The following is an 18,867-nucleotide window of genomic DNA, read 5'->3' on the forward strand; positions in this document are numbered from 1 at the left end:
GAAACCCAAGGTTTTCCTCTCGTCCTGTATTTTATTCACGCCCTTTCCCCCCGCTCCCGCCCCATTGGGAAAATGCTGTTTTCTGTGCTTTTCTGCTTACATGAGGTAATGAGAACTCGCGCTTTTTAAAATAATTTTTGACTCTTTCCCTCACCCTCTTTTTTTTTTTTTTAAATCAGTAGTCATGGAAATGCATTCTTTGGAGGAGGAAGGGGTGCTAAGAAAAATACATTTGTAATTAAAAACCTATTGGGATCTTGTAAAAGGGAAGCTGATGTTTGAAAACAGTTTCGGTTTTAACCCTTTTCAATAAGGTAATCACTTGAGAGCTATCATTCTGAAACACTTCGTTGAAAGGAGTATTAGCGATGTACTTTTGTTTCACATCACCTTGGCGGGGGGCAGCCGTGGTGTTGGGTCCTTTGGATCTCCCCTCGCACCCCGACCATATTTCTCACATCTTTCTTAAATACGAGATTGGTTAACCCTAATTCTAAAAATAGCCATTTAAAAGTATCCATTATTTGCCTCGCCCGTAGTAGGTAACCCTAGCCCCAGACCCACAATAATTTAAGCCACAAGGTTTATTTTTTTCTTGCCCTATTGGGGAAAACGGACAGCAGAAAAATCATTGACACATCAAAAATTAAAAGACAGTTTTTAAAGGACCATGGGATGTGACCTATTTAAGTTTCTCTTACCTTCTTCAGAAGTTAAAATTTCATGCTAGCGTTAGCTTTCATCAGTTCTGCCTTCTAAAGGTTTAATATAAAATACTTTTGGTTGCCAGTTGTTGAAATCTTTTACATTCATTTCCTGATTTAAATATAAAGCCAAAACGGTTATTTTAGGTGATGCAAAAGGTTCTTTTTAAAATACTTCCCTGTCTCATGGTATGATAGAATGGTGATTGATACAAGGTTTCTTGTTAGGAATAAATACTGTTAGTAGGAGCATTGTCTTCTGATATTCTTTATCCAAGTCACTTTTCCAAAACCTCCTTGCTGTATTACTAGTATTAAAAAAAAAAACACATTGGCCGTTTTTCATTGCCAAGAAATTTAATTAAGATGAAATAAACAGTATTTTTCCGTTAAGGGTTGGGAAGATGATTTTATTTCCAAACACTGAGGAAATTATGGTCTTGATGATGCCATAGATTACTGGTTTTCCTTAAGGATTTTCTGCAAACCAGCATAAGTTGAACAGAAGTTCTTTGCCCTTACAGATACTATCTGACAATGACGCTTCCTTTGTTGAATTTTTTTTTAAAGTTATGATAGTTTTTTCTTTTGTTTCATCCAAAAGATCTTTAAAATTTTTAAATTATAAATTCATAATCTAATTCTTACCAGTCTCAGGTGAAACTTCGTAAACTTTTGTAATCATTAATATTTGGATATTTTTTTGTAACATGTTACTAAGTTATACTCTACCCCCTCCCAGGGATCAGCAGAAATTACAGTTAAATCTGCTTGAACCTTTTTTTAATGGATGTGTATTCAGAAAGCCAGTGAGTCTTTGATAGAAATTAACTGAAAACTATTAAAAGGGCATTTCTTATGGAATATAAAACTCCAGTGTAACTCCTTTTGAATCATTTTTTTTCCTCCCCCAAAGAAGAGCCTAAGGAAACTTATTCATAAAATGGCACCTTTTTCTGCTTTCTGAAATTCATTTTCATGATTAGATCTGATTAATAGACATTTTTGTTTCTTTATAGAGACGTACTTTTATTTTTCATTCTAAGACACTGAGTTTTATTTGGGGGGATATAATATGGCTACAGTAAAAGCAGGTATATAGCCCTCACTTCACCTCATTTTAAAAATTCTTTTCCTTTATTTACACAGAAAAAAATTCTTGTACTCTTATTCATACAGTGTATCAGTGAAATTTGTAATTTCATTTATTCTGTAAATGTCTTATCAGACATGGTTATGTGGACTTGTTTATAGCCAGCCTGTGATACAATCTTACAAGCGTATCTTTCTTGATACATAGTGTCACTTCAAGTGATGGCTTCTTTATTGACTAGTTAGAGCTCAAATCTGAGTTTAAGGATAGTAGTCAGAGAATGAGAAAAAGAAAATGAAAGGATTTTTTTTCTTCTTACTCAAGTATGAACACATTTCTACATTATCACTTGAAACACAGTTTATGGCGCTGAGTCGGACGAGACTGAAGTGACTTAGCAGCAGTAGCAGCAAACAGTAGTATTTACTGTGATAGAGAAGGTAGTTAGTGGAAAAAGCACTGGGTTTGGGAATCACAGGCCAGTTTGAATCCTGCTGTTGCCACTATTATCCTGTGCCTACCCTCAAGGAATTTTGTGACCAACATGAAGTTTCTTGATCTTTCTCAGTCTTTGTTTCTTTATCTGTTAGAATAATGCCAGCTACTTTTAGTGTTGTCAGGTAATTATAAAGTACTTCCTTGGGGATTAAATTTATTTTTAAGTTTTATTTTAACTTCCTAGCTGTGGAACCTTGGGCAGATTTCTTCTCTGTACTTCTCATTTTCCTTGATCTTAAGTAAACAGTTATCTAACTCAGACACGTGGGAATTAAATGAGTTAATACATATTAAACTCTAGGCATGTCACAAGTGGTCAACAAATGTTTCCTTTATGTTTTAAATTATCCTTCATCATTATTGTTACTGTGTTTTAATTCACTAGGCCAGAAGCTGCAGCAAATCCAAAGATGGATTACACTGTCATATCTCTCTACCCTCAAGGAACTATTGGGGACATGATGACTAATAAGGCAGAATATATGCCATAAGAAAGCAGTCAAAAGGAAAGAGAGATCACACTTGATGAAGATGGAAGAAAAGAGGATTATACTTTTGTATTTCCAGTTTTTATTTTTTAATAAGTAATTCTTTTAGATAGTCCATAATTCAGAACACATAAAATGTCATACAGCAGAAGGTCATGTTTTTTGCCCCCACCCTCCAATCACCCAGGTGTTAGCAGTTTCTCTTTTGTCCTTTCAGAGGTACTCTATCCATGTACAAACCAGTATGTATGTACTCTCCTGGCACATCCCCTTTTTTATTTGAATGGTAGTATGCTGTGTACACTCCTATATCTCGGCAGTTTTCACTTAACACGGCTTGGCATTGGGGTTGTGTCAGTACATAAAGACTTCATTCTTTTCATTATCAGGCACTTTATCATCTGGATATACCTTTGTTTATTGACCAGTTAGTGTGTTGATTTTATTTTTAACTCTCATGGCTTTTTAAAGGAAATCTGTTATTACGCCTTTATTTCTTTAAATGAAAGATTTCATTTGAATGAGAGATAGCAAGTTATTTAAACTCCCTCGATTATCTTCAGTTTCGGGGTTTTTTTTTAAGTTTTATTAAAATATTTGAGATGTACATGAATAGGGAAGCAAGCTGTATAAGAATTAACTCTCAAAGTAAATTTAGTCTGTATTTAACGTCTTTGTTGTGGTCCTTAGAGCCCTAAACAGACTCTTCCTTTTATTATTTCCGCCAATAAAAGTCTATAGTTTTCTCTTTAAATGAGAGAGAACATCTTACATAGTCTAGATCTTTTTTTAAGTAGACCATTCTCATGGGATGCGATTACCCAGTAATCTTGATTACTGTACTAGCTTTCTCCGAGTTAATTTTTTACACACTCATTAACTTATTTTTTTTGATGATTTTCTAATATTTCTTGGTGTAGTTATCAGTGAGTTTTATATTTGATACCTAAATAGTTTCACCTATATGATTTTCTACTGAGATTTTTCTTCTTAGATGAATTTTTTTTTCTTTTACTGTGGAAATCCTTGGCCAAGTTATTACTTGGCCCAAGTAATAACTCCTTTCAACAAAAGCACAAAAGTTTCAATGCTCTCTTTTTCTTTTTTTCGACCTTCTAAGCAGCATTTAACTATTTGTACATTTTAAATATACATCTGTTAGTATATTTATCTTTAAAATACACATGCTATAAGGTCTTTAAGTTGATTAAACTTAGAAAATGATAACTAATAATCTAGCAGCAGGGACGCAGAAAGCTCTCTTATCTTTTGAAAAAACAAATCATTAAATGAAGCTGTTTTGGTGATCTCATTCTTTGTATGCTTAACTTGACATATTAAAGCTTTTAATGTAAGAATATTGTCTTATTTTGAGGATTTACTAGTATTATATAAAATACTAATACATGCCAATTTTACCCACTCAATGACTAAAATGTTTACAAAGCACTTATAGATTGGTAGGCGTCGGGAGTGGATAATTGAAATTTGTAAAGACAGGAAAGTTTTCCTCTGGAACATATCTGGGGGCTACCAGGGAATTAAATGATTTCTCACAGTCTCGTTGTATCGGTGAATTGCCTTTTGGATTGGAGGTAAAGATCGTGAACTAAAACAACAAACTGATGCTGTGAAAATGGCTACTTGTTTTCCTCTGCCAATTTAATAAATGTGCTAACTCAGTCATTATAAGTGCTTAGTCTTGGTCAACTTTTTGAAGTTACAAGAAGTATGGTTCTAAATTTATACTATCAAATCTGTAAATGTAGATTTTTGAGACATATTTGAAACACATTTGTTTCTCTTCTGACTCAGTATGCTCCCTTAGTATATACAAACTCTTTGTCTTGTGTTTTGCTTTGCATTTTTCTCTTTGCTTAGCTCTGCCAGTCCTGATCCTGTACAGATGTGTTTCATTATTTTACCTAGTTTTGCTTACCTGTCTCCTCTGTTACCAGTAAGAAGATGGGGCAGAGATTTCTGGTGTTAATTACAGCAGATAAGTAGATGACAGTATTTTACATAACCAGTGATGAAAAATTACCTTTATGTATTTAATCAATTACATGAATCACAGTTTAAGAATAGTACCCCTCGTTAAACTTTTAAATACCTGAGTTGCTTTTCCTCAGGGTTGAGGTAAGATTAGTAAAGTTTAGTTTACCATAAGTGAAATGGGCTGTCTGAACAAATTCTTCCTGGTTGGATTTATCTAGAATCTCTGGATATTCTATCACTGATCAAGGTTTAGAGAGTAAGAAGTCTGAGGCATTGATGCTAACTTTTTTTACTCCTTTTGAGAAAAGTAAATACATTTGTTTGGAGAAGAGAGAATTAAGTGAGAAGTTAAAATAACTAAGTAATGACCTTGGTGTCTGAGTGGAGGATGGGCCTGAGAGTTTATACCAGTGGTATTAGAAAATGTCTACCAAAGATTACTAAATCTTGGAAACTAAGATTTCTTTCTTTAATTTTAAGTCTTTCTCTAATGAAGTGGTTATCTGTGTTTGAATTTCTGGTTGTTATTATATGACAGTATCTGTGTTAAGTTGCTTCAGTCGTGTCCAACTTTTTGTGACCCTATAGACTGTAGCCCCCAGGCTCCTCTGTCCATGGTATTCTTCAGGCAAGAATATGACAGTATAGATGTAACTAAAAATGTTTGTAATCTAAACGAAGCTGAGTAACAATTTTGAGGGGGGTTATCCCTTTTTGTGTAAGCAATTCGCAATAGGAGATTCATAAATACCTTGTCATCGTTGAATTGAAATTTATTGCTTTTTCTGAACTCTCTACTCTTAAAAGGGCATCACATTCTTAAAATATTTATTGTTTGCTGTTACTGCCATTTATCCATCTAGTCATTCTGTGAACATTTATTGAACATCATCTTTTTCATAGTTGGTGAAATAGTCATAAGAAAATTTAATCAAGTATTTTTAGAGATATTAAATAAACCATTGTTCTAGTTGCTATAGAAGCCTGAGTATGTGGCTTTACTGCCCTTAAGGTACTTACAGTATAATGGAGATGACAGAAACAAGTATAATAAAAAACGGTTTATATGTGGCAGAATGTCAGTTCTCACTGTCTTGAAGGACTACTGAGTTTAGAAGAAAAGGTGTTCAGTGAGGAAACTTATGAGAAGATAGTACTCAAATTGCATACGGAAGAACTTGGAAGGTGAGAACGAAGGCGAGTGTATTGTGGGCAGTGGCATGGACAACAAAAGTGAAGACATGGAAGCAGAATGAACTTGATACATTCACCTTTCTTGAGGTGAAGAAAGTGTCGTATTAAATGTAAATCCACAGTATCTAGGAGCCCTAAGTGTGAAGCAGGAAGCTTTAAATTCCATTTAAGAGGAGGAACAACATAAACAGAGGAATGGTGTGATATGACAAGCTAAAGTGTAGGTAACCGGGCTGCATACCCCCAGTTCTAGGCAACTACTAAAGTTCCCTAGGCACTTTTTGTCTCCAGTGCTGAATTCTTTTAGTGCTTAGTCGTGTCTGACTCCTTGTGGCCCCATGGACTAGCCTGCCAGGGTGCTCTGTCCATGGGATTTGGATTTCCCAGGCAAACATACCAGAGTGGGTTGCCATTTCCTTTTCCAGGGGAATCTTCCCAACCCAGGGATCGAACTCACCTTTCCTGTGTCTCTTGCATTGCAGGTGGATTCTTTACCTGCTAAGCCACTGGGGAAGCCTATTCTGAACATTGCATATAAATGGATTGCATTGTGATGAGCTTCTTTTACTTAACACAGTAAAACTGTTAGGGTTTATCCATGTTTATCAGGACTTCATTCCTTTCTGTTGCTAAATAATATTGTTTTATAGACATGCAATATTTTATTCATGAATTCATGGACATTTGAACCTTTGGGCCATTGTGAATAATGCTGCCACGAACATTCATTTATTACACATGTTGTCATTTCTCTTGGGTTTATACCTAGGAGTGGAATTGCTGGCTTATATGGTAACTATGTTAACCATTTTGAGGAACTGCCAGGCTTAGAGTGGTACCCTTTTACATTCCCACTGGTAGTGTATAAGAGTTATTTCTCTGTATCCTCAACACTTGTTTTTATTTTTCGTTGTAGCCGTTGTAGTGGGTGAGACGTAGTATCTCATTGTGGTTTAGATCTGCATTTCCCTAATGACTAATGCTGTCAAGCATCTTTTTGTGTACTTATTGGCCATTTGTATATCTTGGAAGAAGTGTCTGTTCAGATCCTTTGCCCATTTTTAAATTGGGTTATTTGTCTTATTATTGAGTTGTAATAGTTGTTATTCTAGATACAAGTTTATTACCAGATATATATGATTTATGAAACTTTCTTCTATGGATTGTCTTCACTTCCTTGGCACAAAAGTTTTTAATTTTGACAATTTCCAACTCATCTTTTTTTTTTCTCTCCCTTTCATTGCTTGTGCTTTTTGTTGTCATATCTTGGACATTATAAATTCTTAATTATTATAGACATTTTCTAAATATCTCTGAAAGCCACGACTATTTAATGAAAAATATAGTACATATTTGGAATTACACCCCACTTGCTCTGATCTTCTCTTTTATCCTATGTCCAGATTCCTTAGTTTTGAGTACTGACCAAAAGAAGCAAAGGTAAATATCAAGAAATAGCAACTTTGAAACGAAGTTTAATTCAAATTTTTGTGAATTATTTGTTACTAGAGAATTTATTATGTTTGTGTGAATGTAGTGTATTACTCGTGAATGTAAAAATTCTCCTGTATTAGGGGAATTCACACTTAGCAGACTTTTACCATGGAGGCATCCCTGGTATCTTGGGCATAAGCAGTCTGCCTACAGTGTAGGAGACATGGGTTCCATTCCTAGGTCTGGAAGATCTCCTGGAGAAGAGAATGACTACCCACTCCAGTACTGTTGCCTGGATCATCCCATGGACAGAGGAGCCTGGCAGTCTACAATCCATGGGGTCGCAGAGAATTGGACACGACTGAGTGACTAACACACACACACCATGGAGGTGGTACTAACTCCTTCATTTTTTGCAGTTGACTAAACTGACCTCTGGAGAATTTAAATTTACAAACTAGTAGAACATTTTCCCTGGGCAAGAAATAACAGTAAAGCATAGTCTTCGTCACTCTGAATATTAATAGCATAATCTCTTTGTGAAGAAAGTTTTGAAGGTTTAGCTTTATTGACGATTGTTAAAATTTGTTGTTCCTCATCAATAGTTTTGGTTTATAAAAGTTCATTTACTTGAAGGAAGTATTGTAGCCAAAGTCTTGTAAAAATATTGATTTCGTTATCTTATTAATCAAGTCTGCATCAACAGAAAGGTTACCATAAATAGCCAGCTCTTGCTTTCCTTTTTTCCATAATTCATTGTTTTTCTGTCATTTCAAAAAAGTTTATGGTTTGAAATAATTATTAACTAAATACTTGTTTGGAGGGAATTTATATGTAAACTGATGGTAGGGATTAGTTTATACTTGCCTAGCTCTTTGGTAAGTTTGTGAGCCCTTTGAGAGAAAGGGTTCTTGGCTGCTTTACTCTATAGTCCCCATAGTTTTTGGCAGAACACTTATTATGTAATATGCATGAAAACTTACAATGAATGAATTCCTCTTGGAGGGTCACAGATTTGAAAAGCAGGATTAAAACCAATCCCCCTTAAGGTTTTGCACGAAAGGGACTAAAACCAATCCCCCTGAGGTTAGAGGAAGCTGACGTATATGCATATGCTTAGACAATTAGGGGCTTCCCTGGGGCTCAGATGGTAAAGAATCTGCCTGCAATGCCAGAGAACCTGGGTTCCATCCCTGGGTAGAGAAGATCCCCTGGAGAAGGAAGGGAATGGCAACCCACTCCAGTATTCTTGCCTGGAGAATTCCATGGACAAGAAGCTTGGCGGGCCACGGTCCATGGGATCGCAAATAGTCGGACACTTGTAATTGCTTAGACAGATTACAGGTTTATTTTTTAAAAGCCAAGGAAATTAGATTTGTTTTTTTGTAGCTTAAAAATAAACTTTTTTCACTGGAGTCTAAATTAATTCCGATGGTTTACTAACGCTTTTCACCTCTGAAACAGGAAAAATAGCATGAGACTATTAATCAAAGTGATTACCAGAAGTCACTATCAGGTTGATAATAAAGTACATTTACATGAAATGCTGGACTTGATTTTTCAGGATTAGAGATAAAAGATATCTAAATATGAAGTGAGTCCTTATCAAAACTTTACATAAAGTCGACTGTGGTCTACATGTCATTTTTCATCTTTGTAGATTAACTATGGCTATTTTTTAAGATATAGTTCAATATATCCTTGGTGCTTTGAGTGCTCGAGATTTTTCTAGTAAGCCAAATATAATTAAAATGATTAGCATGTTGCTTAATAGTTTATGCAGTTCTGCTGCCGTATATTTCTTCACTTTTTATAATATCAGAAACTAGATGTGCATAGCCCTAAACAGTCTTATAAAGTTCTTAGAAATCTCTTAACCTCTTTAGTTCTCCATCTGTGAAGTCAGAGCTAAAGCCAGAATTCCTGTCTTATGACTCCTGCCATGTAACGTGTACTGTGTTACTTCGGGAAAACTGATTTTCACTCTTTGTTGTCTAGTATGTAAATAATTCACCAAGACTAGCATTTAAAATTTAGTTCAAAACAAACTGTTATAAATGTTAACTTTATACACTTTTTTTTAAAAACACTTGGACATTCATTTTTCATTTCAATATAGTGATTTTCACATAGTCACTCAGGTTGAGTAAATGGAATAATGGGCTATAAATATTTAATCTCCAGGTATAACTTCTGTAATTCCTTAACAGTTTTAGCCTTGAGCTAGTTTATGAAGCAGAACTTGAAATTTGAAGACAGCTTCACTCTTTACTCAACATGGAAATTGCTCTTCTAAAAGTAATTACATGTAGGAGGTGCATAATGCTTTTTTCCCTTTAAAAAAAAAAAAAGCAGCTTCAAAAATCTAGTAGAATTTCATATATAGAACCTTATATAAGGTCACTTCTTTGTAAGGCTAAAGGTGGAAAAAGTTGTGAAAATGGTATCAGATGGGTGTTTGGATAGAAAGAATGGGAAGAGTTCAGTAAAATGTTATTATGTAAAATAATGCATAGTCATAGCTGCTGCTTTGCTAAGCAACATTGTTTGTCTCTTGGTGACCAGATATGTGAAGGCTTGTTTTAGAGCCACAAGTAGTCTTACCTGAAGGAAAACAAGACAGATACATTTTGCCAGTACTTAAAAAAATAACAGTAACTGATGTGAGAAAGTACTAAAGCTTTCTTATTAAAAGATAGTATAGAATTAGTCACACTAGAATATGAGAATGGTTTATGTAGATCAAATAATAACTTTCCTAATTCATTTCAGTTAAGTACTGCCTTTGAGGACAGTTTCTTACAGAGCATACTACATATTTTAAAATAACTTATTAAAAATAGCATTCAAATACTGTAGTAATCCGAAAACTGCAATAAATCATAACATGTAAATCTTGAACTTAAGGTGGTTTTCTCTAAGTTCAGCCCAATAAACAAAAAAATTAGAGAATTAGTTTTAATAAATAACATTGAAAAGATTCCCTTTTGTTGTATGTGTTTTTGTTTTGTTTTGTTTTTAGGTAATGGTAGTTGAGTACTGGCAATTACTATTAATAATTTATTAAAACATATAAACACATTTTCAAGCTTTTATTTTTGTCTCATGAGTGATTAAATTTCATCAGATTCAGATCATATAGAATTAATTTCAGATACAGCTTTTCTTCCCTTCCTCTAATACTAGACTATAGGCTAAATAAAGTATGGATTTGTATTCCAGTTAAGGGAGAAGGATCTTGGTAGGATCATAGAGAAAACTTTCTGAAAATTATGTCAGAATTTACGTAGCTTGGTAAAGTTACCAAGTTATTTTAGTTTTTCACATTGCCTATTCTGGTTCTTTCCCTAAAAACATATATATATATATAACCTTAATTTGATGGCATCACCGACTCAATGGACGTGAGTTTGAGTGAACTCCGGGAGTTGGTGATGGACAGGGAGGCCTGGCGTGCTGCGATTCATGGGGTCTCAAAGAGTCGGACACGACTGAGCGACTGAACTGAACTAAATCAGTCTCTAATCTAATAAGGTTCTTACAGCTGGAGTTGGTACGTGTGTTGAGCGTGGAGTATACTTGTGTACGTGTGTACATACCTACACACGTGTATACATATACATTACAACATTCAAATATGCTCTTTTCCTATCTGGTTTCAGTGAAAGTATGCTGTATTTAATACCAAATGACTGTTATTAGCATCAGAAACCTGAAGCATTAAATTTCCAGTATTGATTGCATACATCTCAGTTCTGCTTAATAGGGCATAGAGTGAAGATAAATGAAGTATCTCAAGGTTAACAACCAAAAAGCATACAGGAGGTAAAAAGAGGAAGCAGTGCACCATAATCGTTGACTCCTGGAAAGCGAGTCCTTTATATAGCAGCTGAACATTTAGTTTTAATTTGCTTTATTAAATTAATCATGTGGTGGTGGTTTAGTTGCTAAGTCGTGTCCAGCTCTTGGGACCGCATGGACTGTAGCCCACCAGACTCCTTTGTCCATGGGATTTTCAAGGCAAGAATACTGGAGTGGGTTTCCATTTCCTTCTCCGGGGGATCTTCCCAACCCAGGAGTCGAGCCTGGGTCTCCTGAATTGTAGGCAGATTCTTTACCAACTGAGCTACAAGGGAAGCTCAAATTAATCATAACACTCAGAATATTACTCTTAATCAAGACATATTAAATGTGTACAAGTAATGCTAGCAAGGCTTTCAAACAGCTGTAGTATACTAAAAAATTAACAAGTACAAAATAACTATGTAAAAAGTATTGTACATGAGCCTTAGATGTTTTTAGGTTTTCTGCAAAATATTTTTAGTAATACATTTGACTATGACAACAAACTGGTCATTTAGTTTTAAAATCATGTGCCCAAATGTGACTTTTTTCTGTGATTACTCTGGAGACTTTAAAGTCTGCTTTTGTGATTTCCTTAAATCTCTAGACTTGGTGAAAGAGTTCAGGAGTCACCCACTTGCTAGATACAAGAGCAGGTTTTTTTTTTTTCCCCCCTCGTTTATAATAAAGGTCATTTGCATTTTAAAAACCATGGCCTATATTCATATGTTCTCTTAGTTATGAATGTATTATTTATTCAGAGTCAAAATTCGTAGTTATTTCTATGAATACTGAACCTTTCATTCTAAACTGGATTACATTTGTCATAGATTTAAGGGATTAAAAAGTAAACTTGTGAGGGAGATGGATTTATTTTTCATAAACTTGAGCTAGAATGTTTAGGATCTTAAGGACCTGGGCACTTCTTAGAGTTCAAAGTATTTTAGGATAAAGAACAAGGTGAAGATTTACAGCATTCTTTGCTTTCACTTAATGGTTGTTAGTGAAAGTGAGGATACAGGCTTGCTTTCTTGTTCAGTGACCTTTATTACAGAATTTGGTACTGCCAGATATTTCTCCCTGATTTGGTACAGTTCTGTATAGGTGCTGGGTAGGTGAATTTGAATGCTACCTTATCCATGAGGTATCCACTTTTATAGTATTGAAAATCCCTCAGCATCCTTCCCACCCTTATATTTTACCCAACACTTAACTGTGTTCTGATTTGTTACATGTTTTACTTGTTATACTTTCTCTCTTCTATTTCCACACACTAGAATATAAATTCCACAAAGTTTTAAAAAAAATTTATTTCTTCATCTCCAGTAACTTGAACAAGTGCCCAACATGTAAGTACTTGGATATAATGCTATAATACAAGTATACTGTATATAATGTAAGTTGTTAAAATTGAAGATCCTGTTAGTTTAAGAACAGTGAATTATTGACTTCTGGTGAGTTACCTCGGGATATATTGCTTTACAGAGTAAAATACATTGCAACATAAAAATTCTAAACCCATTAACTTAACTTTGAGACATCATTCTCATATTCTCATTTTGCCCTAGTAGCTGCAGATTGATTAGAAATGACCATCCTTTATCTTTTATCCTTTATACACCAGCCACTGACTCACTCATTTCTCTAAAGGCCTACTGTTATTAAAGTCTTTGCTTACACCGTTTTTCTTATCAGAAAATAAATGCCCAAATTTATTAATACTGTATTTATCCTCAGTGTTTGGCATTCCACCACTCTTGACTATTGCAGCATACTGTCTTCTCAAATAGACACTTTACTGGAATGTTTATCCTAACTATATTGAAATTTTTGAATATCGTCTTGACTATGTAAAGGTACAAAAGTAATACAATCCTAGTCAGATAAATTTCTTGATACTTTCTAAGATGGAAAGAAAAAAGCTGCTCTATCCTCTTTGAAAATTAAGAAAAGGACTGTTAAACTGATAAATTTTATGTATCATATCTGAATGGTAATTTTTTATATTTGCCCAAGATTAAGAGGCTAGGCGACGTATTTTTAGTCCATCTTTGCTATGAACCGTATAGTAAAAGGAGGTAATAAATATTAAGTGGCCTGCATAATTGTGTGTGTGTGCATGCATCTTGTGTTGTCACTTCCTAAGACCAAAGCATTTAAAATTGAGATAGATCTTTTTATCCATCTCTTGTTTTCAGATGAGGAAACTAGAACACAAAAAACTTAATTTTGTCCTGTGACCACTTGATGACAGCTCCAGCTTTCCATCAAATGCTAGGCTCTTTTTTCAGAACAGCATTCTTTGTTTCGCTCAAGGTGAGGTGCGTAATACTGCAGAATCATTCCCTTTTTGTTTTTCATGTTAAGAGATAGAACTCTGAAGACCCTTAGAGCAAAATGGCATGTCTTTGTGAATGAATTTTTAAAAAAAATTTTTTAGGCATAACACTATTTTGAAATTCATTTTTAAGTTCATAGTTTTCAAAGAATTACATTCTATTTTTAGGGTTAAATCATGAAAATACCTAAATCTTAAATATCATTCCCAAATAAATTTTGGAATTCAGAATTATTAGAAGAACTCAAGAATTCTTGATAAATTGTCAAGCTAATACTAGATTTTCCATGATTTCTAAAGATTTATTGTTTCTAATGTTCCAGATCCAGTATTGTTACAACATTCTATCAGACTTCATATGTACCTTATCTATGCTTATTCAGTCTTTTGCTTGTTTTTGCACTCCCAAAATGCATTTCATTTGTATAATCAATTAGGAATCTACTTTCTTCAAGTAATTTTGGAAACCCAGATATTGGCTCTGTTAAATGATCCTGTGTCTGAATACTGCTCTGCTGACTAAAATTGCTCCTGGGTTAATAGAAAAATTGAAGACTGTATACATCATACCTTATTATCTCTTCTCTCTCCACCTGAAGATACAAACACAAAGGAGTAAAAGCTTTCAAAGTCATAATTAATGTGCTCACATTAAATGCTAATTTAGTTTAGTTGGAGACTGCTGTTTCAGTACCTTCAAGGTGAAAACCAGAAGAATAGTTTCTGTTTTAGTTGACTCTTCTGAATTTCTTACCTGAAACAAATTGTTTTTCCTTAAATGATTCTCACTTGTGCTTTGAGAAAGGCCTGAATTAACTGATAAAAGACAATTGTACTGTTGCTCAAATGGTTGATATCTGCTGAAGCTAATTAATATGGCTGTCCCCCACTTTGAAAAAGGTTTGGTTGTCTTCCAGAATGAAATGGTAATGAAACACTGGCAGTTTATTTACATGGGGGATCCTAACCATTGGAAATACCACACTTTGTCTTTAGAAGAAAATTAAGTAATTTAACATCATCTAGTTGGGGAAGGAAGAAGATGCAAATCAATCACATTCTTTCTTTGAATGTGACTTTGTAACTATAATTACTTATGTTAACTGATGGTTTTATTCTTTTATTATAGAATCATAAATATCTTATTTTCTGAAGCAAGTTGCAATGATACCCTTCCCAGGTGGCACTAGTGGTAAAGAACCAGCCTGCCAATGCAGGAGATACAGGAGACGTGGAGTCCCTGGGTCAGGAAGATCCCCTGGGGAAGGGCAAAGCAACCCATTCCAGTATCCTTGCCTGGAGAATCCCATGGACAGAGGAGCCTGGTGGGTTACAGTCCACAGGGTTGCAAAAAGTTGGACATGACTGAAGTAATTTAGCAAGCACACACCTTAAATGTTAAAAGAAAATTAAGTGGCTCTAACATATTGAAAAGTAAACAGAAGAAGTATGATCTGTGCTTTGAGTTACTTTTTATCAGATGGTAGGGTGAAACTGTTTGGATGACAGCGTAGGTTAAAAAAAAATGCGGCGGACATCCCTGGTTGCCCAATGGTTAGGACTCCGTGTTTCCAGTGCTGGGGAGGGTGTGTGATCCTTGGTGGGAGATTCCACATGTGGCATGGTGCAGCCAGAAGATTTAAAAACAAAATGTGGCTTGGACTGAAGTCTTTTCAAAATGGTTGTGTATTCTCTATGAAAAGGTATTATGATGGTAAATTTTTGTTTATCTTTGTTCTCATTAAGTTGATTATGTGGGGCAGAAGATAGAGAAAAGTTTGTGGGTTTCTGCTGTTATTTACCTTGACTCAGTGCTGTCCTCAGATGGATCATTTACTTACTTTATTGTTATTATTAAGATTAGATTGTTTTGCTTTCATGTTTTCTTCCAGAGCAACAGTATGAACCGTATTTAGTATTCACAAACTATTTTTTGATGTTGCTTTCTGTTACTTTTAAGTCTGTGTGAAATTTTTTAGTTTAAAAGAACATCGATTTTAAGTGTACAACTCAAATGAATTATCACAGGGGGTAGTAAAGTTATTTTACAATTCTTTTAAAAAATTAGTTATTTTTACTCTTTGGAAATTGGGATAAACAGTTTAGGTAAATTTTGAACAAATACTAATTTCATATTATAGGTATCAGATTAAAAACTTTTTATCCGTGGATATCTCAAAATCATGACTAAAGTAAAGCTTTTGATTCGTATTTTGAAAATGTTACCCATCGTTTCTGGTATTAAAATGTCTTTACTTGAACACGTAATCCTGAATCCATGCTCACAGAAAAGTACTGAAATATATAAAAGGTGCAAATCATCATTTACAGTTCTACCAAATCTTTCTCTCTTCAGAGCCAGCACTTAACTATGGTTCAGTTAAAATTTCTACACCTTTTCCATGCATATACCTTTATAACAATTTGTTATACATTTTTTTTTTAATGTAAATGGGGTTCTACATTATAAAAAGTTCTATAACTTGCCATTTCACTGTCTTGGAAAGCTTTATTTGTCATTCCATTATAGTTAGACTTCATTGTTTTTCATTGCTTTAATATTTTAATGGTCCTTCTAATGATGGATACTTGTTTCTAGTTTTTTACTATTCCAAAAAAAATTCTATCTTTGTAAACTAGTCAATAAATAATAAGAGTTTCTTACTGAGTAGTAGTTTCTCTGTATTCTAGATGTTATTGTGTTGATTGTATGTATGAGATATTTTCTCGTTGTGTACTTGTCTTGGTGGCTTTTGTCTTGTTAATATTTTAAATAATTATGTAGTCAAATCTGTTGATCTTTTCCTTTGTCATTTGTTTTGTGGCTTCTTTATTTCTAAATTATTCATTTCCACAGAGATATTTTCATTTTTAACTGTCACTTGTAAAAACATTCTATAGACTCCTGTGAATGGTGGCAGAATGTTAGTATGTGATACGTTTTGATGGCATGTAATAATCACATAAGGATTAATGACTATTTTGATTATCAGTTTCAGAGTTATAAAATAAATGTAATAAATTCTGGAAAAGCATTGGAGTTTTTGTGTTGTTTATCAAATCGCCATAGGTAGTCCTTACTATTAAATTTATTTTTGACAGGTAATATGTTAGGAACTGAGTGATAACAGTAGTACACAAGTAAGAAATAATCCCTTTTATTGTGACTCCTTGAGACACAGTTCCTCCCCCAGTTTATCTGCTATATATATATAATCAGTTTTTCTAATCTCAAAGTAGTGTCCGCTGCTGGGAATTGCCCTCCACTTTTGCAGTCACCCAGTGCCAGATCTAACAAACACTCTAAACTCTTAGCAAAGCAGGATCTAAAAGGATCAGCCTTGATTAATGTATCCAGAATCTAGTTAAAATTTTTAAGTGTTTTATTGTGTGTGTGTTGTTTGTGGGTATACATGCACGTGTGGAGTGTTGCACATTATATAGGGTAATGAGTCAGAATGCAAAAGAACCTTTTACGTGTTTGAGGTCTCTAATTTGACTCTGTGTCAAGAGCCATAAGTTGAGCTCCTGAAACTTGGGCTATTTTGTCTTAACCACCAGCAATTTCCTGAAGAAGTAGGTTATAATTTTTCTGTTTCTTCCCTATCATAGAGGGAATACCTTTATAGGAGGTACCTTGAAGCCTGTATCTCATAGACCCTGTCATCAACTCACTTCTGCTCTCTGCCCTCCCTCCTTACCTGATTGATACATTTTGAAAACATTAAAACTTTGCTGCTGCCCTTCCTCTCCTTTTTAGGACAGATTCATGGAAGAGGGGAATCCCATCTTCCATAACAGATGGAGTAATATTGGGAAGTAAAAGGAAAAAGCTTTTTTCTTTTTTGAAAAAACTAGAACTTTTACAGCTCAGCATATTTGGACAAGTCTTGACAGTAATCCAACTACATTGTAGCTTAACTAGATTTCTGAGTGCATCTGCTAACCTAACCACCACATATACCTTTTTATAACTTGAAAATTGCCTTTAAAACCACAAAAGCACAAAGCACTGTAGTGCTTGTAACACTCTTCCATATTATTGTAGGTAACTAAATGACCATGGAATCTGGAGCAGAGAACCAGCAGAGTGGAGATGCAGCTGTAACAGAAGCTGAAAGCCAGCAAATGACAGTTCAAGCCCAGCCACAGATTGCCACATTAGCCCAGGTATAAAAACATGGAGAGATTCCAAGTTGTCTCTTCTAAGAGGAATATGTTTCAAATACAAGAGAACTTAGTTTTTATTAGAGATATACATAGAATGAGTGGTGACATTCTTAGAATATCAAAATTCCTATTTATTTAGTATCAGCCTAATTTTAGAAATGACAGTATTCAGTAACAGAAAAATGTATTGCTAAATACTAACACACTATTTGTAGTAGTGACATGATTCAGGATAATTACATTTAAACTGATGGGTAGATGGTCTCTTAAAGGAATAAAACTATGATAACTGGGGTTTTTTTTTTTTCATATCATAGATTTATTTGGGGGCATGGGGACACATAATCTGAAAGGCTAATTTTACATGTGCTTAAACGAAAAAGATAGAATAAACAAATAAATTGACACACAAGTAAATATCAAGGATGATAGTTTTTGTCCCTGTATTTCTTAAAGTATGATTCATAGTTCTTTCATTTTGTCTTTGTCTTAAACATTCTAAGGTTATATTCTCATCTTTATTTTTTGTTCTTATGTATTTTTCCTCAAATGTTTTATTAACATTTATTGGCATTATGTTATATATGAGTGAGAAAAGTGGTTAATATAAAAACCAAATAGCAAACAAATAACCTGCTAGGTAAGAAGAGTGGGATGTGGAGCTTCCGCTTCCCAGAGAGTTTAAAAGCTCTCCTACAGGAGAGTCTGGAGCAAGAATGGATCTTGGGAAATGGAGGACTAATCACATATGGTCACCACACTGAGCTAAAATACGGGTCAAATACTAGGTCTCTAGCAGGAATACTAGGGCCGAATACTAGGTCTTCTGGTAGTCAGAAGCAGTGGGATGTTCTGTGTTTTCTCCCAAGATCACTGGGGCCCACCTCCAGCCCTGAGGAGTAAGGCAAAGCAGATTATATTTAGGGATGAAGTAAACGTACACTCACGATGAAGCAGGTGCAGGAACAAAGGTGAGAGCATCAGGGCCTCTTAAGTACATGTCAAGGCAAATGTGTACAGGTCCTAATCGGGACTCATCCAGGCACTCAGCCCTCTAGTAAAAAGAAGATACAGTACCAGCAGGGATTTTGGTGATGACAGTCCTCA

General features: G+C 34.5%; 2 protein-coding genes across 11 annotated transcripts in view; one reads left to right on the plus strand and one right to left on the minus strand.

Moving 5' to 3' along the window:
- The window catches only part of CREB1 (cAMP responsive element binding protein 1), a 57,254-nt gene that overhangs the window by 803 nt on the left and 37,584 nt on the right, over window positions 1-18,867 (plus strand). For 4 of the 6 annotated variants that reach the window (XR_011561525.1, XM_070770882.1, XM_070770894.1 and 1 more), the window contains exon 1: window positions 17,639-17,760. The exons of 1 other annotated variant lie outside the window; for it this stretch is intronic. Coding sequence is in view for 4 of the 5 variants with exons in the window: in XM_070770882.1 (XP_070626983.1) it covers window positions 17,647-17,760 (114 nt within the window). In the remaining variant the exon portion in view is untranslated. Of the gene's footprint in view, window positions 1-17,638; window positions 17,761-18,867 lie in introns of those variants that run through there. One more of the 6 variants, XM_070770910.1, reaches the window with a different exon arrangement.
- The window catches only part of METTL21A (methyltransferase 21A, HSPA lysine), a 68,949-nt gene continuing 52,924 nt past the window's right edge, over window positions 2,843-18,867 (minus strand). For 4 of the 5 annotated variants that reach the window (XM_070770922.1, XM_070770931.1, XM_070770925.1 and 1 more), the window contains one exon: window positions 2,843-11,535. In XM_070770922.1, coding sequence (XP_070627023.1) covers window positions 11,331-11,535 — 205 coding nt within the window. In that variant the 3' untranslated portion in view covers window positions 2,843-11,330. Of the gene's footprint in view, window positions 11,536-11,893; window positions 18,653-18,867 lie in introns of those variants that run through there. The other variant, XM_070770940.1, reaches the window with a different exon arrangement.

The sequence above is a fragment of the Bos indicus genome, chromosome 2 (genome assembly GCF_029378745.1).
Source record: "Bos indicus isolate NIAB-ARS_2022 breed Sahiwal x Tharparkar chromosome 2, NIAB-ARS_B.indTharparkar_mat_pri_1.0, whole genome shotgun sequence".
Lineage (NCBI taxonomy): Eukaryota > Metazoa > Chordata > Mammalia > Artiodactyla > Bovidae > Bos > Bos indicus.